Source organism: Argiope bruennichi, chromosome 10 (genome assembly GCF_947563725.1).
Source record: "Argiope bruennichi chromosome 10, qqArgBrue1.1, whole genome shotgun sequence".
Classification (NCBI taxonomy): Eukaryota; Metazoa; Arthropoda; class Arachnida; order Araneae; family Araneidae; genus Argiope; species Argiope bruennichi.
Genome location: NC_079160.1, coordinates 36,887,588 through 36,911,926, shown reverse-complemented (window position 1 = coordinate 36,911,926; position 24,339 = coordinate 36,887,588). Strand labels below are relative to the sequence as shown.

Genomic DNA, 24,339 nt, shown 5'->3' with positions numbered 1-24,339 from the left:
GCGAGTACTCTGATATTTCCTGTCTCTTTCTACATGTACAGCACACATAAATTAAGCCACGTGTGTTTGCTTTCTCTCGGTTGTTCTCTTTTTATCCCTGCGTCAGACATTCGCAAAACAGTTTTCATCTTATGAGTAGTATTTCTGAAATTATTGTTCGGCCGTCAAAACACAGCTGTTTTGGCGGATGAGGGATAATTTCTTTTAAATTGGTTGTTTCCTACCTCACACGTGACTAAAAACGTTTAAAAGGAAAGTTTTCAAGGGAAAGTTAATTGCAAGACCAGAGCTTGGGTATTAAATATTAAAAAAAAAAAAAAAAATGTGCAGTATCAGCATAATACAGTAGTTCTCAAACTATGATGCACTTACAGTATATGATTTTTAGTGTATTTATTTATACACGAAAGATAATTTCTTCTAATAATAACTTTTCTCTATATATAAAGATGAACGTTGTTTTATATAAATTTACAATTTTTATGCAGTTTTTTTTTTTTTCATTTTTTTGTACGAATTTAAAGGTATTTTATTTGTAAATGGTTTATGTGGTATTTTGATGTACAATATTTAAAATAAAATTAATACCGATTTAGTAAAACAAATACATTTGAAAAGTATATTTCTTCCTCTCTCTCTCTCTTTCTCTCTCTCTCTCTCTCTCTCTCTCTCTATATATATATATATATATATATATATATATATATATATACATGTAAAGATTTCAAATTCTGTCGGCTAAATAATATTTAACATATTTTGGTTGAGGCAGAAGGCAGGTTGGACAAGCAGTGAAGATACCTTGTAATTTTAATTTCGTTTTATTCTATTCCTAGTGGAGGCATGATTTTTTACAAGACGCAGTGCGACACAAAAGCAGAAGTAAGAAAAAAGCGAAAAGGGCAGAACAAATGATCACTGGTCAATGATAAGATAGCATTTCTTGCCAAGAGCCAATTCAATACACGTGGTGACCTTTGACACCTTTTCAAGGGCAACGAAAGGGATCACTTTCATTTGATACGTAATACTACTGATAGCGTATTATTTTACAGCGGAATTAATTAAACCGAAAGTGGAATTGGATCACGAAGTAAGAGAATATTTTTAGAATGAAGTTACTATGGTCTAAATTAAGATAAAGTTTTGGAAATTAATTTGGATTAAATTAAGAGTTTAAAATATCATTAAACATATATACATATATATAATTTTTGAAATTCTTAAAATTTCGATTTATTCTACCATAGGAGACATATTATGTACAAGGAAGAAGCGATGAGATACGTCTGTCTACATCGCGACACAAGAGCGAAAGAGATCAAAATTTTTTGATTCGGTGGTTTTTACTGTGAGATTTTGATAGGGATTTCTTTGACTCTCGTGTAGACTTAGGAAAAGGAAATTCAGGTATCTTTAAAAGAATGGCATAGGCATTAAGGTATTTCATCCCTTCGCCCAGAGCGTGGGAAAATGCTGAGACTTGCAATTTTGTACAGCGCGTATTAAGAGCAATTAAATAAAAAGTGGAATTGGATCAGGAACTAACCATTTTAGAATGAAATTTATATGAGCTAAATTATGATAAAAATTTGGAAATCAATTAAGATTTAAATTAAATTTTAAAATGTCATTACACATATGTATACATACACACAAGTTTTTTAAATATAAATTTACAATTTTTGTTCGATTCTGATGAAATCTGCCACACGTGCTATTCCAGACTATAGGCAGATCACGCTCAATTTTACAGAAGTTCAAAATTTTATTTAAAAAATAAGTATTATTTAAAATTAAGCAAGTTTTTGGCGATTTTTTATGAACATCTTTAGAAAATACAATCTCGTACAAATGATATGTTGAATTGTATATTATCTTAAAACTAAAAAGCTATTATCTTTTTTAATGATACCAATTTCAATTCCGTACATTTTTTATCGCATTTTAAATTTAATTTGATACACTATCTGTAACAATGCATTATTGTTATGATAAAATTCAAACTCATTTCATTGTTTTACATCAAACCATTCAATTACGTACTTTTTCCAATGTTGAAATTAGGATTTAAAAAATGAGTTCTTTGAACCTAAATTTCAGAGCAGGATTTTCATAGTACATATACTTTTTAAGTTGCATATAATTGAATTAAGCCATTCAATACGAGCTTTTGTCAATGTTAAAATTAGGATTTAAAAAATGCTTTGTTTAGACATAAATTTGAAAGCATGATTTTCATAGCACGTATACTTTTTATAGTAGAGTGATTTCATAATATTAATTAATATTTTTCAGTTTAATCAAATAAGTAAATGAAATTTTCAAAAAAATGCGTTCCATGATGCGGTTACAAATGCCTATATTCAGTAAGAACAAGCTGATTGCCAAACATAGCTCGCTGAATAATATAAATCTAAAATGTTCTATTCTTTAATTATAAAAATTCCATTTAAAATGCAGTATATATATGTGTGTGAGCATTATTTTATGTGAAGCAGAATGCAGTTTGAAGACAGTGAAGAGACTTTTGATTTCGTGACGTCGTTTTATTTCATATAGGAGAAGTACTCATGATTATTTACAAGAAGGCTCGGACATGGCACGTCCGCCACAGTGCGACACAAAAGCAGAAGTGGGGAAGAAGAGCGAAATAAATTATCCCTCGTCTTATATAACCTGAGATTTTGATAGGGAAAATATTTCTTCATAGTGCTAATATATTAATAAGATTCTAATGGGGATTTCTGACTCATGTCAATCACAAGTAAGGGAAACAGAGGGATCTTTTAAAAAGAATGTGTTTACGGGACATTTTCCTATCCTTTCAAGCGGAGCGTGAGAATGTGTCGGCGTTTAGTCGATTCAGCAATTTTATAAAGCTTCTCTTGAATTAATTAAGTAGAGAAAGTGGAATTGCATCACGGAATAAGAGAATATTTTTAGAATGAAGTTACTATGGGCTAAATTAAGATAAAATCTTGGAAATTAATTAAATTGAAATTAGAATTAAAATATCATTATATATATATATATATATATATATATATATATATATATATATATATATATATATATATATATATATATATATATATATATATATATATATATATATATATATATATATGTGTGTGTGTGTGTGTGTGTGTGTGTGTGTGTGTGTGTGTGTGTGTGTGTGTGTGTGTGTGTGTGTGTGTGTGTGTGTGTGTGTGTGTGTGTGTGTGTGTGTGTGTGTGTGTGTGTGTAATATTATTATATTATTTGTTGTGAAGCATGATGCAGTTTGAAGACAATGAAGATACTTTTAATTTCGTGACGTCGTTTTATATCATTTTTGAAGAAGCAAGCATATGTACAAGCGACGAGCACACAGAACGACACAGAAAGGAATGAGGGAAGAGCTCTTAGACATTTTATCCCTGGTCTTAAATAACCTATGATTTTGATAGGGAAAATATTTCTTTACGGTGCTAATGTATTATGAGATTTCGATAGGGATTTTCATTACACAGGTGGACAAGGTAGGGGAAGCACAGGGAGATTTTAAAAAAGAATTTGCTTGATCAGCGGTATGTTATCTCATCACGCGTAGTGTGGGAAAGTTAGATTTTAGCTGATTCAACAATTTAACAAAGCTTCTCTTGAATTAATTAAGTAGAGACAGTGGAATTGGATCACGAAATAAGAGAATATTTTAGAATAATGTTACTATGGGCTAAATTAAGATAAAATCTTGAAAATTAATTAAATTGAAATTAGAGTTAAAATATCATTACATATATATATGAATTCTCTTTACATGATATAATATTTAAGTTTTAAGAGCCTCTGGCATAGGATATATAGCCTATTCTCTAAGTCTACGACTCAATAATAAAGAAAAAAAATGAGATGCGTTTGTTGACTAGAATCTGGGATAGAATGTTGCTTAGAGATGTAGATTGCATCCGTAAAGTACTTACGAGAGGAACTTACCTACTTTTATGTTTCACTGGGTGGAAAAAAACATCACCAAGAAAAAAGTTGTCGCAAAACTATTCCTATGTCTGCCAATTTTTGAATAACGGTAATTCAGAGCTCATCCAGAGGGCTGAACTCATAACATTCTGCTTTCTGATCTCTTGCTCGTCTTCCTTAGGCTTAATGCATTGCTCAACCGATAAGTTTTTAATGCTGTTGCTAGCAGTTTCGTTAAAACAATGAATGTAACGATTAAAAAAATCACTTTAATGCTGTTGCTAGCAATTTCGGTAAAACAATGAACGTAACGATTAAAAAAAAATCATGTTTGATTGTAAAATGTTTTTCACTTCTTTATTTTTAAGCTAAAATTAAATAAATATTACCAAGATTAATAACCAAGCTGAGAAATGTTTTCAGTGCTGTAAACAACAGTTGTTCTTTTCTTAGAATTTCTGTTAGATTTGCATTGAATCGAGTTAGGGATTAGATTTTCAGTGCTGTAAACAACAGTTGTTCTTTTCATAGGATTTCGGCTAGATTTGCGTTGAATCGAGTTAGGGATTAGATTTTCAGTGCTGTAAACAACAGTTGTTCTTTTCTTAGGATTTCGGCTAGATTTGCATTGAATCGAGTTAGGGATTAGATTTTCAGTGCTGTAAACAACAGTTGTTCTTTTCTTAGGATTTCGGCTAGATTTGCATTGAATCGAGTTAGGGATTAGATTTTCAGTGCTGTAAACAACAGTTGTTCTTTTCTTAGGATTTCGGCTAGATTTGCATTGAATCGAGTTAGGGATTAGATTTTCAGTGCTGTAAACAACAGTTGTTCTTTTCTTAGGATTTCGGCTAGATTTGCATTGAATCGAGTTAGGGATTAGATTTTCAGTGCTGTAAACAACAGTTGTTCTTTTCTTAGGATTTCGGCTAGATTTGCATTGAATCGAGTTAGGGATTAGATTTTCAGTGCTGTAAACAACAGTTGTTCTTTTCTTAGGATTTCGGCTAGATTTGCATTGAATCGAGTTAAGGATTAGATTTTCTGTGCTGATGAAACAAAATAAAATTTTAAAAGGCTGCGATCTATTATAGAAGACAGCATTACAGATGCATAACAATATTAATAACTATAATAAAACTGATAATTAAAGAAACCTGATATTACGATGATTGCCACTACTATTATATTACAAGGGTTCTGCCTTGAAGTATCGTATCTTTAAATTTTTATTGTTTGAATTGAATCGAGTTAGGGATTAGATTTTCTGTGCTGATGAAACGAAATAAAATTTTAAAAGGCTGCCATCTATTATAGAAGACATCATTACAGATACATAACAATATTAATAACTATAATAAAGCTGATAATTAAAGAGACCCGATATTACGATGATTGCCACTACTATTATATTACAAGGGTTCTGCCTTGAAGTATCGTATCTTTAAATTTTTATTGTTTGAATTGAATCGAGTTAGGGATTAGATTTTCTGTGCTGATGAAACGAAATAAAATTTTAAAAGGCTGCCATCTATTATAGAAGACATCATTACAGATACATAACAATATTAATAACTATAATAAAGCTGATAATTAAAGAGACCCGATATTACGATGATTGCCACTACTATTATATTACAAGGGTTCTGCCTTGAAGTATCGTATCTTTAAATTTTTATTGTTTGAATTGAATCGAGTTAGGGATTAGATTTTCTGTGCTGATGAAACGAAATAAAATTTTAAAAGGCTGCCATCTATTATAGAAGACATCATTACAGATACATAACAATATTAATAACTATAATAAAGCTGATAATTAAAGAGACCTGATATTACGATGATTGCCACTACTATTATATTACAAGGGTTCTGCCTTGAAGTATCGTATCTTTAAATTTTTATTGTTTGAATTGAATCGAGTTAGGGATTAGATTTTCTGTGCTGATGAAACGAAATAAAATTTTAAAAGGCTGCCATCTATTATAGAAGACATCATTACAGATACATAACAATATTAATAACTATAATAAAACTGATAATTAAAGAGACCTGATATTACGATGATTGCCACTACTATTATATTACAAGGGGCCACTACTATTATATTACAAGGGTTCTGCCTTGAAGTATCGTATCTTTAAATTTTTATTGTTTTTGTTGATTATGATAATTTAACAATTCAAATTTTTAAAAATATTTTTTGTAATTCAAAAACGTACTTATCTAGTTTTGATTACTCAGCACAAATCAGAATATACGTTTAGCCACTAAATGCTCAGATAAAATTTCGTTTTATTTGCATTAATTAATTTTTTAAAGTTAAAATATTAAAATCTTGATTTCCTGACGCTTGAACTGGTTTTCTTGCATCATTGTTATTTTCATTATTAAGAATGCAAAACAATTGTTATCTTGATAAAAAAAAAAGATTCGTGTTTATAAATTCCTGCATATAAATTCGAGAAGCTATCATATCAATTTTATTAAAAGACAACAATGCAATTGTAATTTTAATTTTATAATAACTGGAAAGAAAAATGCAATAATGCGACGAAAATCGCCTGTATGTATGAGGTGACAGTACAACATGTTGGGTAATGGAAAAAAAGGCTTTATTTCACGAATATTCCAGAAAACACGGGCCATGGATTCAAAACAGAACCAGGATATGCATAAAGAACAACACATGTCGAAATTAAAAGCAAAAAACGACAGCAAACCGCTGATTAAATAAAGTAATAGCACTTAGCGTCCTCAGCTTTCTAGTTTACTCTGCAAACACAACTTCAATTAAAGTGATTAATTCGTTTGATTTCCTCAGATTTATTTAGTTTTCTAACAATCACAACATTATATGGAATTCCCCAGAAAAATCACCGGATTTTTGGCTGCTCATGAAACTATACCTCTTGTACATCCGGAAGTCTTCATATTTGTCGCCAAGGTCGGGAATCATTGAGCTTGGAATGCATGAAAAATCTCTAAATCTCTCTCTTACAATAAGACTACCAGAGCAGATAAACGGTGTAATATGATTCGCAACAATATTAAAAATTATAAAATAGGTGATAAAAGATATCTATTTCGAAATATTGTAGTTAATTCAAATGAAATCATTAGGATAAATTTTCCAAAATTTCAGTTAATCGTTTGCTTCAGGATGAATGTCGCTCAATTAAATTTAGTCGCTATATTAGATATTCATAGGATTTTTATCAGTTTAATTAAATTTTCGATTTATAATTTATTTTGTATGATTCAACTCATTAAAATTATAATTTTCTTGAAATTCGCGTTTGATAAATATGCAATTTTTTAATTACATTTTTGGAAATAAGGACGTGAAACACGATAAAAAAAAGAGTGAAGGTTGATATATCTTAAATCTCAATTGATTTCCTATTTTTTTTTTAATCTTAAATTAGTCCATGTTAACTTCATTCTAAAATGTTACCTTATTTCCAGTTCCAATCCTCATTTTTTTATTTAATTATTTCTAACAGGCGCTCTAGAAAACTGATGACTTTTGCATTTTCTCAAGCTCCAAGTGAAGGAATAAAAATATCTAAAACCCAGACATACTTTTCAAAAATATCTAAGATTCCCTTGTATAAGTAAGGCAAAGAAATTTCTATCAGAATCTCAATGTAAAATCACTGAAGGAATAAATTTCTGTCTATTTTGCTCATGTATCGCGATGCAAACAGACGTCATTTTATAATTGAAATTAATGCAAAAGTCTTCTTCTTCCCAAAACGTCTTCTTCTTTTCTGTCACCCATCTGCAAAATTATGTTTATTGCACACACACACACACACACACACACACACACACACACACACACACACACACACACACACACACACACATTATAGTTTTGGTAATTCAAAAAAAATATTTTGTTTGTTAGTTTCCAACAATGGATTACACTACCTGTCCAGAGATTCAGACAGTTTTCATTTCTTCATCAAATATTTAATCGTTTGATTTTCTTACAGTTTTGAAAGTTATAAGAAGAAGGATCCTGTTTAATATTTGTGTTTTTTACAAAACGAGTAAAACAGTGAAGTTAACAATATCACGCAGGTTAGAAGATAGAGGAACTGGTCATTCACATTTTTAATAGAGCTGGATAGTGGAGTCATAGTGGGATTGATTTCTATTGGAAATATTTCATGTTCACATGTGTGAATATATATGTGAGACAATTAAAATAACACGTTTGTGTTAGTTTAATTGTTTATTTAATTGTATTTAATTGTTATTTTATTTTAATTATCGTTATTTTAAATGATATGTGAGACAATTAAAATAACGATAATTTGATGGTATCATGGACAATGTTATAGGTAAACGGTTTAACTGAAGTTAAATATAACCAATATTTTTGGGAACCAGATAATCGTCATAGGCGACTACTTCTGAATAAATGAGTACAATTTGAAAAAAAATATTAATTTGGGAAAAGCATACTGAATTTTAATACTTTCCCAAGAAAATAAAATGCAGATATTTCAGTAATATAGTAAAAATAATATACATGCAATTTCTACTATTTCTGATGATTTTCCTTGAAATTCTTTCTGATTAACTACTAATCTCAAGCACTCTCCAAATAATGAATAATTTTTAAAAAAGATAAAGTATTAAGATTGTAAACTTTCTGTTATTTAATCTATTGCATCATGTTGTATTTAATCTATTGCATCATTCTTATTGTACTTTTGGTATTCTACTGATTAAAAGCGTATTAGTCTAATCTTCATTATTTGTAATCAATTCATTGTATGATTTGTTGTGATACCAAGTCATAGCAACTGCATTATCTTCTTGATAAACTTATTTCATATTTTCATCTTTTTCTGATAAAATATTCTAAGTAATCATTTAACTGGCAGATCGCACACAATTTTTAGATAAAAAAGATGACGCAAAGATTGTCGAATTTAATTCATGGTAGTATTGATACTACTAGGTACTCGAAATTTTATTATGCCCAATTAAATTGTACGAAAGTAATTTTAATGTATTTGAAGGCCGTTCATGTATTTAATCAATTTTAAATAAAAAGAATCAATACTCAATGTAATGAATATCTGAAAAAAAGGTTTTTTTAATTTCTCGAAAATGTATAGTACATTTATTATTCAATGTATGAATATTTGAAAAAAAATCGTTTGATTTCACCAAAATATATTATATTATTCAATATTATGAATATTTTAAAAGAAATATATTATTTAATTTAATGAAGATTTTATTAGGAATCACTCACATCACTTTACATAGTGAATATAAGAAAAGAAATACTTGATTTCATGAAGTTATTATAAATTAATATTCAGTGTAATGAATTTTTCAAAAAAGTTTTCTTATAATTTCGTGAAAATTTGTTTATTAATAGATATTTTATGTATTATATATTTGGAAAAAAATTATTTTACATTTTCATACTGTATATTCAGTTATTCACTGATATAATAGATTATTTGAAGCGAAAGAAGTTAAATTTTATACAATTTTTTTTTGTAGCTTTTAGGGACGTAGAATTTAGAGTTGAATATTATCATAACAAAGCTTTGCCGTTAATTGATTGAAACACCTTATTTGTTCCAGAGATTTATAGTGCAATTATAGTTTTATTTTGAAATTTGTATAAAATATAAATTTAATCTTATTATTTAAACTTAACAATATTTATTAAAAATAAACCTTTATGTCATTAATTTTCACTTTTAGTTATTGGGAATTCTCTCACATCCCTTTTCTGAAATACCTAAACCTTTTTAATGGAGACCAATTCCATGACATCATAGCTCTTCTAAATTTTACGGTACTGTAACTACACTTTTTGATATAATTTGAATAACTGGCATCCTTATCTGTTTTTTTTTCTTTCCCTTAACCAGGGAACTATATTCAAATATTTGGTTTTAATGTTTGCCGGATTCTTCGCTTAATATTTGCATAGTTAAGTTTAGTTTAGTTATATTCACGCTGCCTGGATATCCAGGTTGCTAGGGCGCTGGATTTACCTCCCGTGGGTTGCGAGTTGGATCCGCGCCTAACGAAGACTCTCCGCATGTGTGGTGGCTGGCGCACGTATAAATCTGTCGTTTTCACTAAGCCCTCCATGTCGAGAGTAATACCATTGGGGGTATTGGATCACGGGTGATAGATTTCTGATTCAGGTCTAAGTTACGATCTGTGGATGAGTTAATGAAATCCGCCCTGTAAAAAGGATTGTGACGTGTGTGTAGCTAAGTCGTACTCGTGGCCCTAGATGAAGCTACTAAAAACAAGAGATGCACCCTTGGCTTAAAATCACCGACTTCTAAAGTCAGTGGTCTTGTCTATGACAAGTGGCATTAGAAAGAACAACAGTTATATTCACGTCCTGCTTTTTAAGCAAAATTATGGCTGTTTTAAGTCAGATAGCGTACCTTTGAACTGCCTTCAGATTACGAGGGCGACACCTGAGCTGCTAACCCTTCTCCAAACTTTCGCACCACACCAGCGAATGCGCATTTGGTCCCGACGGATTTAACGTGCTCTAGGCCCATTTACACAACGGTTCTTCGGTGGATTCGAGTCTCGAACATGAAATCCTCCGGTTTTGAAGCCCTAGATCTTACCACCAGGCCATCTCGGCCTGAGTACCGGCGTAAGAATGAATTTTGGAAAGAGAGGTGGGTGAATAGATGCCTTGAACTCTGGTTTCTGGATGGAAATAAGTGGCCTTCCTCGAAACCGTTTCGATTGTAAAAACAAACATAATAAAAAAGAGGAAAAAAGAAATATTGTAATGGGAGTGTTACTACAGAGAAATATATATTTGTTTCGACATATTTCAGTTCTTTCGGTTTGGCAGATTGCCAAGTGAAGTATTCTCCATCGCTCTACCGAAATCAGAAAAAAGTTTAGTTTACATTCTAACTTTCCAGTTCATAACTACGTTGGGAGGGTAGAGGGTTCAGGGTTCGAATCCTTGTTTGGTGGCTACATTTTGCTTCAGAAATGTTTTCTGTTGTTATTACAGATTTCCTAGTCCCACAAGAATAGCGTAGCTTTTTGTTTATTATCGCAAATTGTATGTTTAATATGTAAGGTGGAAAATTTACGACTCGCGCCACAATTTCTGGTACGGAAGCACCTGTAATGTCAAAACAAACATACCACTGTTACCCCGAGTAATCATGGCCGAGTGGTTAAGGTGATGGGCTAGAAATGGATGGGGATCTTTCCGCGTTGGTTCGAAGGTATCTTATTACAAGTAGAATCTGAACTTTCGTTGTAGTTAACGATAACTACAGGAAAAATATTTTTAACATTTTTTCTTTTCCATGCAACAAAGATGTACTATGATTAAGTAAAACCTGGATGTCAGTTTTAAAGTAAAAAAATACTGATCTTTTCTTTCCTTTTCTTGCGAAAGAATTTTATGTCCATCTCTATATAAATGGTGATCTTTCATAAGAATATCACATTGTGAGCGACTTATTCGAAAGATATTAACATCACTACAGCACAGCGACAGATATGCAAATATTTGAATACATATAAAGATGACTGATTTGTGTGTGTAGTCGTGGCCGAGTGGTTAAGGCGATGGACTAGAAATCCATTGGGATCTTCCCGCGTAGGTTCGAATCCTACCGACTACGTTAGGATTTTCTTTTATGACTAAAATCTGCCCTTTAATTGTAGTTAAAGATAACTACATGAAAAATATTTTTAACATTTGTTCTTTTCCTTGCAACAAAGATGTACTATGATTAAGTAAAACCTGGCTGTCAGTTTTAAAGTAAAAAAATACTGATCTTTTCTTTCGTTTTCCTGCGAAAGAATTTTATGTCCATCTCTATATAAATGGTGATCTTTCATAAGAATATCACATTGTGAGCGACCTATTCGAAAGATATTAACATCACTACAGCACAGCGACAGATATGCAAATATTTGAATACATGTAAAGATGACTGCCTTTTGTGTGTAGTCGTGGCCGAGTGGTTAAGGCGATGGACTAGAAATCCATTGGGATCTTCCCGCGTAGGTTCGAATCCTACCGACTACGTTAGGATTTTTTTATGAGTAAAATTTGCCCTTCAATTGTAGTTAAAGATAATTACATTAAAAATATTTTTAACATTTGTTCCTTTCCATATAACAAAAATATATTATAATTAAGTAAAACGTGACTGTGAGTTTTAAGGCTAGAAGATACTGATCTTTCATTTCTTTTTTTCTGTAGAAGAATTTTATGTCCACCCCTATATAAATGACAAACTTCCATTATCATATTGTGTGCTGTCTTTTTGAAAGATACTAACATCATTACAGCACAGCGATACGATAGGTAGGAAAATATTTGAATACATGCAAACACAGTATTGTATGTGTAATTGTGGCCTAGTGGTTAAGGCGATGGACTAAAATTCCATAGCGATCTTCCCGTGTGGGTTTGAGCCCTGCCGTTTACGAACGAGGCTTTAACGCATGGAAATTAATAGAAAATGTTGTTAAAAAGAATATGCTAGAATTTAGAATTTCATTTCCTCCCTTTATGTAAGTAAAAAAATGTCATGTAAAGAATTTTTAATATGTCTTGTCATATCTTTTCCAAGTAACTAAATAGCTTAATTTGATTTGTTATTTCTTTTCATATAATTATATTGCTCAATGCATTTGAAAAGAAATAACTAATAAAAAGATAATTTATATTTTTTTATTCATTTTCAAATGAATAAAAATATAAAAGAATGCAATAAAAATTAGAAATGTTTAAGAACTGTTATAAAACAGGTGACAAATTTCAGAGCAAAAAAAAAAAAAAAGTATTATTTCTGAAAACTTGAAGTTTTCGATTCTTTAGTTAATTGACTAATATTTAACAAATTTATGGTGTAGTAATAATCGAGCGGCTTTAAGACGGTGGACTAAGAATAGAATAGGGTCCTCCCGCGCAGGCTTGCATCCTCCGTGGCTATTTCTTTTTACTGCTTATTATGCATTAATATTAGTTTTAAGTGATGCATTCATTATATGTATCATAAAGTTGCTTATTGTGTACCATTTGACTATACTTTTAGAATCTTGATTTTAATTTCTGATTAAGTGGTGGATATCAAAATCCTTTATTACTTTTTAAAGTTGCATTTCTCATCTTCAATATAATTATTTTAATATTTATTATTTCACATAAACAATTAAATTCCAAGATCAGAATTATTTCAAAACCAATGAACTCTTTTGAATTTTTTAATATTCAGGACATATTTGTAGTTACGAAAACGTTAAACGACACTATATGAACAGACAAAAAAAAAAAAAAAAATGACAGACACATATTTACAAATTTTTAAGGATTAGAAAGCCCAAGGTGATATGAATGAATGATGAACAATATAAGCTGTAGTTTGGAGCATATATATATATTTGCACTTTTAATTAACTTGACGCGATTCATGTATGTAAAATGTGATTTTTACAATGAGTTACCCACTCCCTTATGTGCTAGAGATTGGAAATTATGCACACTTGTGTGCTCTGAATGACATTTCACTATTTTTATATTTTTAGAAATTAGTTAATTATTTTTTCTAGATTCTGATTCTGTACAAAGGGTGCCATCTGGTGGTGAATTTAAAAAAAAAATGTTTCAAGATTTCATAATTAATAATAATTAATTATGATCCAAAGTCTAATAAATATAAAATAATTTTTTTTAAAAAAGTCTACTTTTTAGTGATTATAAAAATGTGCTTTTAAAAGCTATCATAGAGAAATTTATGTTTTAGTAAGACGGAAGAAATTGAATGAAATGTAGGATATCAAAGTTTTCTCGACTCTTTCGGGGAGGGGGATGCATAGTTTATCGATGTTGCTTATATCGATGTGTTCAACTAATTGCTGAATTTTTCATATTTTAAATATTTAATTAATTAAAGAGTAAAAAATCACGGGACTCACTCAAATATTTCAAAGGTTCATAGCATGCTTCTATTGTCTGAAATAGCAATAATTCCAGATCAGGTTGTTTCATCTAAATGAGAGGTTTTTCATTTCAATGGTTAACGAGTATATGGTTATGGTTTCATATATGGTTAACGAGTCCTCTTTAATGATGTTGTATTCATTCCTCGGTTATTAAATTTAAACAGAATTTAATGAGTAGCATGATTTCTTTTTTAATTTGTTAGTTTCTAACAATGTTTCTTTACATTAAATAATGAGTAATGTTATTTTCCTTCTATTAATTTATTAGTTTTTGATATTAAACTGTTTCATAACAGAGTTCAATGAATAAAAGAATTTTTCTTTTATTTTTAAAGAAGCATGACATGTTTCGATAATTTTACAATGAAAGATAACCTCAATGATTTTTACAAGTCGTTCATAAGATTATAAATTCAAAGGTTGATAACTTATAAATGCTTTATATTCTGTGTGGTATATGTTTTATTAATGGAGTTATTGCACTTTGGAAAAAAATATTTACTTATGAATTTCATCAGATTTAGATAAGGCATATAATGTATTAACGGTGTTGATAAAACTTATTCATATCACCGGTTCTTGATTCGATGAAACCATTCATGATTTTGCAAAGTCATTGATAACAAATTTGTAGTTTTTCCGATGTAATGTTCGCATGAATAATGTTTTATGAAAAATGATTATTTCCATACAAAAATATATCTGACTTTGTCGCAATGCGTTTTATATAAAGATAGTAAATAAAATTATAAACAATATTGTTAAAAATAATGTTTAAAATATTTTGAAAAATTTATTAACTTTAGAAAAAACATTCTAAGGAATTAAAGTTTAAAGGACTAAGCAGTTAATTATTTAAAATTTTTAAAAAATATTTACTTACGAATATTTACTTTGAAAAAAATATTTACTTACGAATTTCATCAGATTTAGATAAGGCATATAATGTATTAACGGTGTTGATAAAACTTATTCATATCACCGGTTCTTGATTTGATGAAATCATTCATGATTTTGCAAAGTCATTGATAACAAATTTGTAGTTTTTCCGATGTAATGTTCGCATGAATAATGTTTTATGAAAAATGATTATTTCCATACAAAAATATATCTGACTTTGTCGCAATGCGTTTTATATAAAGATAGTAAATAAAATTATAAACAATATTGTTAAAAATAATGTTTAAAATATTTTGAAAAATTTATTAACTTTAGAAAAAACATTCTAAGGAATTAAAGTTTAAAAGACTAAGCAGTTAATTATTTAAATTTTTAAATGGTGTAAAAAGAGTTATGATAATAGGATATAGGTGAAACTATCGAAGGTACAGGTGAAGCTACTTTAAAATTCTCATTAATTTTTATTAAATAAAAATTTAATTAAAGTTTTGTTATATATATATATGGCTGCGTGTCATTATCTGCGTACTCATATTTAAAATATTTTCAATATTAAATTCTTTTATATTTAAATGAGTACATATGCTTCTACTACTAGGTTCAAAAAGTTCTGCAATTTTTTTATGAGAAAAATATATAGGTAAAAACTGTTTAATGTTCACTTCAACATAATTACCTTGTGCAATTTCGTTGTTTAACTGCTTATACAAAGATAAAAATGTATATTGCAAGTCTCCTTTTGCACATTCTCCAATGCCATCGTCATTGCTGGATGCACTTCTTCGGAACTTGGAAATCGTTATATCTTAAACAAATTCTTCATTAGAGGAAAAACAAAAGCCGCATAGGTCAAGATTAGGGGAATAAACTGCTTGTGGAAGAAAAGAAAAAGTTAATGTATTGACATGACATGTTTGTTTGGCGGTCTGGTCCAGAACACCAACTGTGGGTAATTTCGCTGAAACTTAACAAGCCATTTTCGTGAAGGTATGAAGACTAATATTATTTAAGATTAGTGTTTTCTTGAAAAAGAAATGAAGATCAATTTGGGTTTACAACTGAAACTTTATGAGTTAATTGAAAGTATTATATGTTTGAACCGAAAGTTTAAAAAGTTTAAACTTTATGATTTGGGATATTTTTTGGAGAAGGGAAAGCAAAATTCATTGTTAGCCAATGTGAAAGAAAGCAGTAGGGAAGAGAAATATCAAACGAACGAAAGCAAATTCTGGATGAAAGTGAAAAAAAAAAAAAGGATGAGTTGCCGAATTTTCAGTGGTGTTTTTGACATTTTTTTTTTAATTCAGAGGAAGAAAGGATTGTTTTTGGTTTTCAAATTAATTGACTAGTTATGTGCACTATAGGCTTTCATGGAATTCCGATCCGTTTATTTCTCTTTCTTATTGTTTCATTTTCTAAATCTTTTCTCGTTTCTATCACCTTTTTTTTTTTTTTTTTTTTTTCATTTTTCTCCATTATTGAACGCTCAGAGAGTAAAAGTAAGCACAAAACATCGAACAGTTATTATAGGGCAAAAGTTAATAAATTGGATAAAAAAAAACGAAAATATTACTATAAAAAATAATTTAAAAGGCGGTTCATCCCTGCATCGTAACCTTTATGAACTAGCCGCCAGTGAATATTACCCCTAAATTATTTTCCTGCTTAATATTTTCGTGACGTTTACAATACTTTTTGGTGATCCGCTAAGTGCCGTTTAGATAACTAGTTAGTGTCCGTTTTCGGATTCGGAAACCCTCCGCTCTTTTGCGCATGCGTCATGAGGCATTTATTTTGTCAAAAAAGGAGTGAGAATAAAAGTGAAAGGAAGATATATTTGCATCTAGAAATGGGATGAATTCAGATTATTTGCGAAATTAGGAGGCGTAATAACTGCTCTTCTTGCTACGTACCACCCCTTTATGGAATACAATCGCCGAAAAGTGCAATTCTCGGGATCCTGGAACGAACAGTACCTCAATTCACATCTTCATCCAATATCTCCGTTATTCGTCATATTTTTTAAAGAGTATAAATGAAGGGTAATGCTATATTCTGCTTCCTGTAGAAGGTGGACAGTGGAATAGATCGTCTACAATAACTAATAGACTTTATGTTCAAGCTTTTTATTCTTCTATTTTTAACATCCATTACTGTATTAATTCGAATCTTCTCTTGCAGGTGAAATTCCAAAGTGGCTGAAAGGCTCTTTGATTCGGGTAGGATCCGGCCTCCTAGAAGTTGGTCCAGATCGTTACAATCACGTTTTCGATGGCCTGGCTCTCATGCACAAGTTCTCTTTCAACGATGGTCACGTGACTTATCAGAACAGATTCTTGAGAAGTGATGCATACAAAACGAATATGAAGCACAACCGAATCGTTGTGAACGAGTTTGCAACTGCAGGGATACCTGACCCATGTAAAACTATATTTCAGAGGTTGGTATAATAAAACCGCCGCATTATATAACCTAATAATTACTTATTAATTACAAATTTATTTTTATAATAACTATATATTCACTTTCACTGTTTGATTATGATGGAGAGAAAAGATTTAAGATGTGGTCGTTAAGCTTAAACCCATCAACGTTTTGTGACTAACCAGGAGAGTGGTCTCTCTGAAATTTTCTCGCATACTTTCTAATGAAGATGTTATTCCTTGCCTCCAACTTTCTTGTAAAATGGTGTGGACTTTATGTAGCACCACCAGATTCGAAATATTTATTTTTAGATTCTCACACATGAAAAACCCAATTTTAATTTTTGGCGTCTTTTTTCGGTCAATTAAGATCAAAATTTGGCGCAGAATTACAAATTTTGTCACAAGATCACATACTGTATTTCTTTTATTTATAAATTATTGCTTTTATAAGCAAGAGAGAATACAGATCAAGAGGCAATAAACCTTATGATGCATTTAATTCAAAATTCGATAAAGATCTAATAATTTTAGATGATAAAACGGTGTGATAAATTCCGTTTATACAAGTAGTTGCGTTTGTTAATTATCGTATTGACCTTGTGGTGAATTGGAATGCGCGAGGATAGAACCTGGGACGTTGTGGTTCGCAGCCCAGTAACATGACCACGATACAAAAGCAATTGCTCGCGCAGCGTAGCTTTTAACTGGCTTATAAGCTTTTCACTACAACTTACATGCGGAATCGCAGACTGACAAACGTTCAACCTCTTAACGGATATAGCTTAAAATCTGATATGGATTTGAAATTTAGATGATAAATCTGTGCATCAAATTTTACCCGTCTGGCTCTTTATGTGTTGTAGTTATTGCTTCCACTTGTATTTTGACAGCAAGTCACCCTGACATTTTATGAATGAATTCCGTGCAAAATTTGTTAAAAATCTACAAATTTAATGTAAAGGCTAAGTACCAAATTTAATCTGTCTGTTTCAAAGTGTTTTTGGATTCTTGTGTTCACAGGAAGAGAGCGATTAATGAACTTCATTTCAAAATGGGTTTTTCTGATTCTGGGAGGTCTGAAAGTAGAATTCGTTAAAATCTCGAAGTCGATTTTTTGACGATTACAATATTTTCTATTTTTATGGTGGCTGGGATAGCTTGGTTGGTAGAGCGTTTTATTCGCGACCCTTGGTTTGCGAGTTGGAACCCCGCCGGCCGAAGACTCTTCGTGTATGTAGTGACTGGCGCACATATAAATCTGTCGTGGTCACAAAGTCCTCCATGTCGAGAGTAATACCTCTAGGGGTACTGGATCAAGGGTGGTCGTTCTCTGATTCAGGTCTAAATTACGATCTGTGAATGAAGTGCATGAATGAAGTTCGCCCCGTAAAAAGGGTTGTGACGTGTGTATAGCGAAGTCGTACTCTTGCCCCTAGATGGCGCTACTAAAAAAACAAGAGACACACCTCTGGCTTAAAATCACTGACTTCTAAAGTCAGTGGGCTTGTCTATGACAAGTGCCTTTAGAAACAACAACAACTATTTTTATACTTAGCAGGAATGGTTTTACCAAATCTCTTTTGCATACTCTCCAGTAAATGTCTTATTTATCTCCCTCAGTATAAAATTGTGGAACTTAGATAAGATCGCAATGCCTTATGCGGCATTGGCGTAAAATAGTTTATATATATAGATCCTTGGCGTGAAACAAGTATTTTTACTGAATCTGTTTCGCCAATATTTACGTTTTTCTCTGACCAATTTTAATCAACATTTGACATATACAAATCAACATATGTAGTTGCAAAGTCATATACCAGTTTCACTGATTTAAGTTATTGTATTAATGAATTATTATATTTGCATGTTTGAGAAAAATACAGATCAACAGACGATCAACCCTATGATAGATTTGATTTCTAAATTTCATCAGAATCTGCATTTTAAATTCTAATACTATGTACCATATTTAGTTAATTTACGTTTTAACATTAATCGAGTTCACTTGCAATCAAACAATCAGATAGACAGACCTCCTCTGTATAGATTCCTTCCAAGATTTGTTAGAATTCTGCAAATTTTGTCTGAAATCCGTATACCAAATTTATCCATCCAGTTCAAAATATTTTTGAGGTAATCTTGTTCACTGACAGACATAAAATCACAAATGTGTTTTTCGAACTCAGAGAGATCTGGAACGTCAACTTCGTCAACACCTGGAGTTCAAATTTTTTGACCATTACAATGTTTTAATTTACTTCGTATACAAGAAAGTAAACCTGCAACCTGTATTCCGACCCTCCCGAAGGCACGCAGAAAAGTCTGAATGACCGGACCACCACAACAGCAATACTGGCGGAAACTGTGGTTGAGTCCTAAGTCACCGGCCACGGTACAACCCTTCCTTTGGGAAGTATGTCCCGTCATCGTTGGGAGGCAGCCGACAGCCACATTTTGCCGCAGGGTGGCGAGAGCCAAACACCACACCGGAAGCTTCTCATCCTTAATTACGAGGTGCTGTGAGTAGTTATACAAGAAAGTAAAAAAAGCAAATCATGCAGTTAGTTGATTTTGCGTATGACAGGACCACAGGCTTATATAGACAACAGGCTTAACGTAAACTTTTTCTATCATCAATGGTGCTCCTAAAGTTTTATTGTATGTTTCGCACATATTATTTTTTTAAAGGTATATTTGTACCAAATGGAGTTAGCAGCCATTTTCTGGCTCTATATTAAGTTTGTTGCCACTGGAAAGTGAAAAATAAGTGATGAAACCTGAAAGTTTTTTTAAAAAAATTTTCTACAGAAAGAAAAGAATAAAAAAGAGAAAAAATATATCGAAATCAAAAAAAAAAAATGACCTTACAATTTTGATGGGTTATTATTAAACCACGCAATCAGATTTCCCTGGGACCGAAAAAAAACAACCCTTTTAGAATTATCTTTCGGTTTTCTTCTGAACACGATAACTCAAAAACGTTGTACGAGGTCGATGAATGAAATTTGATAAGATCGTTTGATTGTAGGTTTCTATACAGTTATGGATAAACTATCTATGGATATATATCTACCTTTATATATATATATATATATTCGTTTACTTGTGAATGTGATGACACAAAAATTCAGTGACGTTAACGAATGAAATTTAATATTGTTTTATTGCCACTGAAGATAAGTATCTAATTTCAGCTCCAGTCGGATAAAAAAGAAAACGTTCAAATGACATGCTCTTTTTTTTTTGTTACTTTATTCAATGAAGAACTAAAGACGTCAAACGCTGTTAGTGTAGTAGAAATTGAAACGAGATTTTTCGCTTATTGCCATATTATACAAAACCCTGCAATCAACTTATAGAGAATAATGCAAATCTGCAAAAGTTTATATTAGTAACGGAAATGACAAGAATCACAATTTTAACGCCCAAAAGTTTAGTGTAGAAACACCTGGATTTTCAAAATTAGAGCACCTGTGTAAGAGTGGTCGTGGCCGAGTGGTTAAGGCGATGGACTAGAAATCCATTGGGATCTTCCCGCGTAGGTTCGAATCCTACCGACTACGAAATGAGCATTTCTGTTTTCATCATAAATGAAATAAAATGTTACAAAGAGTATTTTCAAATTTTATAGTCTTATTAAACGTAAAAAAATAATGGATTATCTTACTTCTTATTTATTTAATTAACACTAGCCCATTAAGTGACCCTCTGTTTGTCCTCAATATTAAAGTACTAATTTAGTCACCCCACGAAAGATACTATAGCATAGCGACAATATTCGAATATGTGCAAACATGCATTAATGCGTGTAGTCGTGGCCGAGTGGTTAAGGCGATGGACTAGAAATCCATTGGGATCTTCCCGCGTAGGTTCGAATCCTACCGACTACGAAATGAGCATTTCTGTTTTCATCATAAATGAAATAAAATGTTATAAAGAGTATTTTTCAAATTTTATAGTCTTATTAAACGTAAAAAAATAATGGATTATCTTACTTCTTATTTATTTAATTAACACTAGCCCATTAAGTGACCCTCTGTTTGTTCTCAATATTAAAGTACTAATTTAGTCACCCCACGAAAAATACTATAGCATAGCGACAATATTCGAATATGTGCAAACATGCATTAATGCGTGTAGTCGTGGTCGAGTGGTTAAGGCGATGGACTAGAAATCCATTGGGATCTTCTCGCGTAGGTTCGAATCCTACCGACTAGTTTCAAAGCTTTTGTTTTTTTTAGATAATTTCTGTTATTTCTTTGTAGTTAAGAATAAATATAGGAAAAATATTTTTAACATTTGTTCCTTTCCTTTTAAATTAAAAAAAATATTTATGAATCCAACTAAGATCCAGCCTCTCCGCCTATTAAGAACTGCTAAAACGTAACGATCAATTTTAGAGTCAGAAGATACTGATTTTTTAAAATATCTAGATCGTTTCTTTCTTATTTTTACTATGGAAGAATTTTATGTCCATCTCTAAATAAACGAGGGACTCGCATAAGAATATTATAATGTAAATTACCTTTTCGCAAAATTCTATAGCATTATAGCAAAGCTACACTACATATATACAAATATTTGAATACTTGCAAAGATATAATTTAATGAATTGTCGTGGCCGAGTGGTGAAGACGATTTACTATATATGGACAAAAATATTTTTGACATTTGTTCCTTTCCTTTTAAATTAAAAAAAAATATTTATGAATCCAACTAAGATGTGCTACGATTAAGAATTGCTAAAACGTAACCGTCAATTTTAGAGCCAGAATGTACTGATTTCTTTTATCATATCTTAGGTCTTTCCTTTCTTCTTTTCTGTCAAAGTGTTTTATGTGCATCTCTGTATGAATGACAGATTTTGATAAGAATAACACAATGTGAGTTACCTTTTCTGAAGATACTAGCATATTTAGCATAGCGGCAGAATGCATGCAAATACAAATTGAATTCATGCAAAGATGCAAGAGTGCGAGTAGTCGTGGCCGAGTGGTTAAGGCGATGGACTAGAAATCCATTGGGATCTTACCGCGTAGGTTCGAATCCTACCGACTACGTTGAGAAGTTTCTTTTTTTATCCTTTTCTCGTCATTTTTGACTTTTTAAAGTGGAATGCATTGATATCCCACGTCCAATTCTGATATACGGGGATCAGTATTCCCTTTTCTCCTTCCCTTTCGCATTTTCTACACTCTGACGCTATTTTACAAATTGGGGAGTGAAGAAAGCGGATATTTTCTATTTGTAATATGTTTGTGTGTTATTTTAATATAAAATATTCTAAAAAGAAGTTGTATATTGAGTAAATCAACACATCTGAAAAGTATTTGTATATACTTGATGTCTTAAAAGGTGGAGCAAGAGTTTCTTTATTTAATTACTGCAACTAAACATATACTTTCAATTAAAAAGTTATATAAATAAGGTTGACAATCGCATGAAAACTCTTTGGCTTCTTTACAGGTTGATAATAAAACCTTTAAAAATTTAAATTATATCTGGCCTCACTATGTAGAAATGCCAGTTAGTAAAATATTTCTATTATATTTATCTGAGCACATATGAATTTCAATACATCTAAAGATGTAAATAAATGGTTTCCTTCTTGCCATACATTGGCTGTAAGATGATAGTTGGACGCTGAATGACTTAATTAGAGGATTAGTTTACAAGGACATGTTGTATACCTTTCTGTATTACCTGACTTGGCGTCTGTTGACTTTTTTTTATGTTGTTTCTAAATTTTTTCTACGCATCTCTTGTAGACGTAGTAGATCTTTGCCGACGAATTCAAAAAGCCAGTCTTGATGTTACGAGTTTTGAAATGGATTACGTTTATGCATGCTTTATTAGAAGAATATAGTTTTGCGTAGGTATCGGAGGTGCTCAGTTTGATCAAGTATTTCTCTTGATATTTCATTTGATCATATTTCAAAATTTACTAAGATTTAATAAAGGCATTATCGTGTTAATTCATTATGAATAAGCTCTTTTAATAACCTTTTGCATCATGTATATTAACTCTGAAAAAAAACTACGAAAGATTTGTCCTCACACCAGTCACAGGTATGAAAAAAATAAATGCAATGAAAATTAATAAATGCATCATTTTGTTAATTTATTACGTATCCGCTCTTTTAATAATATTTTGTAATATGTATATTAACTCTGCAAAAAATATTACAAAATATTTACTCATACACCAATCTAAGATATGAAAAAATAAATCTACTTTTTAATATGTTAGTAAATTTTGCAGATAAAAAAAAAGGAAATTTTGTGTACTTGTAGATAAAAATAAGTAAAACTTTTTGCTCACTGAGAATGTTTCGCTATGGGGGCAGAGTAAAAATTCAATTTTTGTTACTTTTTATTTTTATTTTACTGAAGCCGAAGTATGAATAATTGCAGTCATTAAGGAAATAAGCGTTTGTTTCATTTTTTAGGAACACCCTGTATATAGAGATAATGCTTATTTGCTTATTTTTTGCACAAATATACAGTTTTCCGATCTCGATTTGTACTTGTACTTACTCTTTAAGATAATAGGAAAGTTACGGTCAACTTTTCAAAGTCTAAAAATCAATTAAAATATAAATTAATTAAAAATTAAGAAAAGGGTGTTTACGGCTATATTTTATTAAAATCAGCTAACTCTGAAATATATTTTTTATGGTATCTTACAAAAAAAAAATCAAATTTTTAATAATACTAAATTTGAATTCCTCATATTTTTCTCTATTTTAATAGATTAATTTGATGCATAAACCGAACAAAGCTTTTATTGTATGATGAAATTCAAACTAATCTCAATTTTCATTAAACTGAAAGTATTCAGTCACATGTTTTTGTCAATATTAAATTCAGGATAAAGAACTGTTAGAAATTAACTCAGAATTAGGATTTTTGCTTCTTTATTTCGTAGTTTCGTTTGTTTTGTTAGCGCAGTTATTTTTAGTTGATAAATTCCAATAAATTCATATTTTTCAGTTTTATCACATAACAAAGAAAAATTTTAAATAGATACGTTCCTTATAAAAAATTTAACAGTCGT

General features: G+C 30.7%; 1 protein-coding gene and 6 non-coding genes across 7 annotated transcripts in view; all 7 read left to right on the top strand.

Annotated features, from left to right (window-relative positions):
- Window positions 1-24,339, top strand: part of LOC129989018 (beta,beta-carotene 15,15'-dioxygenase-like) — a 54,250-nt gene that overhangs the window by 9,968 nt on the left and 19,943 nt on the right. Inside the window, exon 2 of the mRNA XM_056097323.1 lies at window positions 17,038-17,296. Within this exon, the coding sequence (XP_055953298.1) occupies window positions 17,038-17,296 (259 nt within the window). The remainder of the gene's footprint in view (window positions 1-17,037; window positions 17,297-24,339) is intronic.
- Window positions 11,543-11,624, top strand: Trnas-aga (transfer RNA serine (anticodon AGA)). The gene has a single exon. It is a non-coding gene; the product is annotated as a tRNA-Ser (tRNA).
- Window positions 11,953-12,034, top strand: Trnas-aga (transfer RNA serine (anticodon AGA)). The gene has a single exon. It is a non-coding gene; the product is annotated as a tRNA-Ser (tRNA).
- Trnas-aga (transfer RNA serine (anticodon AGA)) lies at window positions 20,764-20,845 on the top strand. The gene has a single exon. It is a non-coding gene; the product is annotated as a tRNA-Ser (tRNA).
- On the top strand, window positions 21,091-21,172 carry Trnas-aga (transfer RNA serine (anticodon AGA)). The gene has a single exon. It is a non-coding gene; the product is annotated as a tRNA-Ser (tRNA).
- Trnas-aga (transfer RNA serine (anticodon AGA)) lies at window positions 21,419-21,504 on the top strand. Its single transcript has one exon. It is a non-coding gene; the product is annotated as a tRNA-Ser (tRNA).
- On the top strand, window positions 22,261-22,342 carry Trnas-aga (transfer RNA serine (anticodon AGA)). Its single transcript has one exon. It is a non-coding gene; the product is annotated as a tRNA-Ser (tRNA).